Source organism: Asparagus officinalis, chromosome 9 (assembly GCF_001876935.1).
Source record: "Asparagus officinalis chromosome 9, Aspof.V1, whole genome shotgun sequence".
NCBI lineage: Eukaryota > Viridiplantae > Streptophyta > Magnoliopsida > Asparagales > Asparagaceae > Asparagus > Asparagus officinalis.
The window spans coordinates 1,405,883-1,410,231 of record NC_033802.1 but is presented as its reverse complement, the minus strand read 5'-3'; the positions used below and the strand labels follow the sequence as shown (position 1 = coordinate 1,410,231).

Here is a 4,349-nt window from a genome sequence, read left to right as displayed (position 1 = left end):
GAGAGAGAGAGAGAGAGAGAGAGAGAGAGAGAGAGAGTTAGAGGGAGTTAGGGTTAAGTAATGGGTTCGGGTAACGGGTTTAGGTTCAAGGAGTAATTCCATGAAAGGGGATAAAATTCCATTGTTTCGGACCACTTTATGTAGAAAGACTTTGATCGTATCTTGAGTTTCTCCTTGATACCCTAGTAATGAGCAATAAAAATGAAAAAGCAAAGACCATAAAAAATTTGATCTTGCACCAGATGGCCAATTAAAAGAGTACTATACAATCTACTAATTTGATCTATTTCAGATATCCTACTATCTCATAGTTTCTACTACTAGGATTTATATATAATACCTCGGGAGCTATTGAAACTATTTTACTTAAATTCAACTCTTTAAATTCCCGAGCGATCACACCAAAAACTCGAGTTCCTTTTGGATTTAATTCTCGATTAATAACAACCCCTGCATTGTCATCATATCCCATTATCATACCGTTGTCACGTTTGAGTTTTTTATGTGTACGTACGAGTTAGAGGGAGTTAGGGTTAAGTAATGGGTTCGGGTAACGGGTTCCGGTTCAGGTTCAAGGAGTAATTCCATGAAAGGGAATAAAATTCCATTGTTTCGGACCACTTTATGTAGAAAGACGATCGTATCTTGAGTTTCTCCTTGATACCCTAGTAATGAGCAATAAAAATGAAAAAGCAAAGAGCATAAAAAATTTGATCTTGCACCAGATGGCCAATTAAAAGAGTATTATATAAATATTATATAGTAGCAGTTAAAATATAAAGTATATAGCTCACAGTCATGAGGTTGTACATGCGACCTCTCCCTAAATAATACACGAGGACCTGAATTTTGCTTGATCATGGGAAAAATAAATAAATTAATGAAGTACAGAGCATTGTTTTAAATATCCCCGACATGGCCTGATATATCCCCCGATATATCCTTTTACAGGGCTTGCCGCAACCGATATGGTCTTTAAATATCCTTTACCGTTTTTTGGCTATTTTGAGTGATAAATCCCCGTTATGGCCGATATATTAGCCGATATGTGGACCAATATATCTTTTTATATAACTTATTACAAAATAATATACCGTGTTTGGAATTTTTGGGCGAGATATCAAGATTTTCCCATTATATCAAATGACATTTTGCCCTAAAAAAAGCAGATCGAATGTTGCAACGTTGTTTTACACTTTTGTTTGTTTTAGAAGGTTGATTAGTGATCCTAAACATATATTATTCATAGTTTGTATGCTTAAATTTCATTACATATGTTGAGATTACATTTTATTGCATTATACTATGTGTGCAAACATTCATTATGGCATTCCGATATTTACCACATATCCCCGATATTTCCCCGATATCCGCAATCCGATATGAATTTTGGTCATCCGATATTTCCCCGATATCCGATATTTAAAACCTTGGTACAGAGACCTCTTAAGTCCTTGAGGTTAGTTTAGTCATAAACAAAAAGTCAACACATAATTTCTAATGGATGTTAAAAAAGGACTTAGTTTGTAACTGAGGTGCAATACAAGGACTAACTTCAGAAAAAAAAAAGTACGGGACCAACTTGAGAATGTAGGCTAGTACAGGGACCAAAGTGATCTTTTACCTTTCGTAAGCGAGGTGTGGTACAAGGACTAAGTTAAAAAAGAAAGAAAGTGGAGGGACCAATTTGATTGCAAATCCCCAGTACGGTGTCCAAATTGGCCTTTTAGCCTTTTTTTTCTTCAACAATACTTTATGTAAAGTCATCGAAGAAAAATAAGCATACGTCAATTGTAATTTTTTGTCTGGTTCGAATCACAAGGAGCATGGCAGTCTTGTTTACTGGGACTTATGTTTCTTATGCTTACAACAAATCTTGATTTACAACTACACTGATATGCAGATTTGATCAAGGAGTCCACCATGTCTTGTATCCATGAACAATCATGTTCTTTGCCACAAATACTTTCTTCTCCCTAGAGTAGCAACGAAATTGTTAAATCAACTATCCTGTCATCAAGTCCAACCGTGAGAACTCTGCCAGAAAGGCCTGGAAATCTAATATGGAGCATTATTTATTATATTCTGAAAATTGTTTGGATTATGGCTGAGTAGTATTCTCTAAGAAGAATATCCAACTTGACAGTGCCTCATATCAGCTATATCATGAGCTAATAAGAACTAGGGAAAGGAATAATTGGCATACAGAGGTTTTCAATGGTGACTAGATTGCTCTGTGAAGGACTTGCGAGGTAACAAAATGAGCTTCTCTTAGAATACATGAAGATTCAAACCGATGAATATGAGCCTTTTGACTAATGTTGGTCAATCCACCACTTCAACGATACTAGACTAGAAGCAGTGCTGGAAGACTAAACAAGATATCTACTAAAATCCCTGCATAATACCGTCTCTTTTGAAGTTACTTGAGCCTAGAGTGGAAGTTTTTTCTTAAGCATTTAATGGTGTCTTCTTAATGAACATGCAAATCAAAACATTTATTTGCATAATGAAAAATATACTTAGCACAGTAATTCTTTACTTGTTTTTGTTGGCAAGAAATACCCGCTAAAATCATTAGAACTGTATAAAGTTTGATGCTATTTACTTAGATAATGCTTCTATTTTCTCATTAACGTTATTAAAATGTGCATGACATTGTAATTTTTGACAGATGTCTTTACATGTGGGTCAAATACCCCCTCATGTTCAACCAGAAGAGCTTCAACGAGTTTTCCGGAGGTTTGGGCGCTGTAGTTTAGATATGAAAGATGGCTACGGTTTTGCAGTCTTTGACGTAAGCTCTGATGCTGAGGCAGCTCTTCGGGCATTGCGAGGTAAGCATATATGTGGGGAGCAATTATCACTTAATTGGTCCAACAAACAGCCCAGGCCTTTTCAAAGACCAGCAAGGCCAAGCAAAATTTACAAGCCAATTCGAAGGAGGCATTTCAGGGTAGAGGATCATGGAATGAGGATCAGGGATTCCAAAGATCGAAAAGATTTTTCTAAACCTAACTCCCGTCTTCCAGCTTATAGCAACGGAAAGTATCCGGATGATATGGTTGATAAGGGAGCTGCTTGTATTCCTGAAAACATTGAGGATATTGGAGAAGAGAGAGGTGTGGCTCTGCAAGAGGGAGTGGAAGATGGTGGCAATTCAAGTGAACCCAACCCAGTGACAATTGATCGTTGGGGTGAGTCTGTTAATGGTGGTGTTACTGGAAATGAGATGTATAATGACACTGACTTTGATCGATATGAACCTTATCATGGTTATGACAGAGAAGAGAAAGAAGATAACAAGATGGGCAACTCTTATGACTCCTCACATGATGAGAGTCCTTGGGTAAAGGGTCGAAGAGAGCACCTTGCTGACGAAGCCAAAACTATTGATCACCCCAAGCCTCAGCCCACATGCTATAATTGTGGTCTTTCTGGCCACATTAAACGTTATTGCCCTGAAAGAGATGCTAAACGAGAGAAATTAAGCAAGTTCAGCGATAGAAGAGATGAAATAAATTTCAGAGGCAGAAATGATGGAAAGCTAAAGATTCCCAGAACTAGTTCATGGAGAAGACCAGATGCTAGCAGATATTCTTTGGCACCAAGGCGCGAAGGACGGGACAGAAAGGAATCTCAGTTTAAAAAGTCTAGAAGGTTTATTAAGAGTGAGAATTTTTCCGAAAAGGAAAAGAGACGGCCTAAACTCCGGGCAGAGTCTCAATCGAAAAAGCTAAGTGAGCAACAACATGGAAATGGAAAGAAAGTGTCCAGAAGAAGCTCACGGAGATTTAACTCTCGATCAGGTTCTTCAGGTTCTTCTACAAGCAGCTTTCAGACTCAATCTTGGACTTCAAAATCCAAATCTCACATCAATTCTCATTCAACATCAAGGTCATTATCTTCCAGGTCTCGCTCAGTTTCTTCTAATTCAAGGCCTGCTTCTGTCTCACCCTATCACAAATCTAAAAGCCCTAGATCTAGATCAAGGTCAAGATTAAGGTCAGGCTCGTATAGGTCAGCATCTTTATCTGTTTCATGGGATAAGAAGTCTCCGTCCTCAAGGAATGTGAATCTTAATGTATCTGTGGATAGGCCCTCTCCTAGAGGCAATTTGGTGCGTGCAATTTGTCCCAGCTCTAAGCAGCATGTAGATGAGAACATGAAGAATTTTAAAGCAGAAGATGGAAATGTCTCACTCACTTGCAACGTTAACAATCAAATTGACTTGGAACATTCAGGGGATAACATTAATGAGGCCTGTTACTCTGCGTCCATTTCTTTAATCAAGGAAAATAATTCTGGCACAGATAAAGATGTTGCTGTTGTTTCTGAGAATTGTAGAG

The 4,349-nt window shown here is 37.8% G+C and overlaps 1 protein-coding gene across 1 annotated transcript in view; it reads left to right on the top strand.

Annotated features, from left to right (window-relative positions):
• The window catches only part of LOC109823741 (serine/arginine-rich splicing factor 4-like), a 12,107-nt gene that overhangs the window by 5,103 nt on the left and 2,655 nt on the right, over positions 1-4,349 (top strand). Inside the window, 1 exon segment of the mRNA XM_020390104.1 lies at positions 2,675-4,349. This exon segment is cut by the window's right edge and continues 3 nt beyond it. Coding sequence (XP_020245693.1) covers positions 2,675-4,349 — 1,675 coding nt within the window.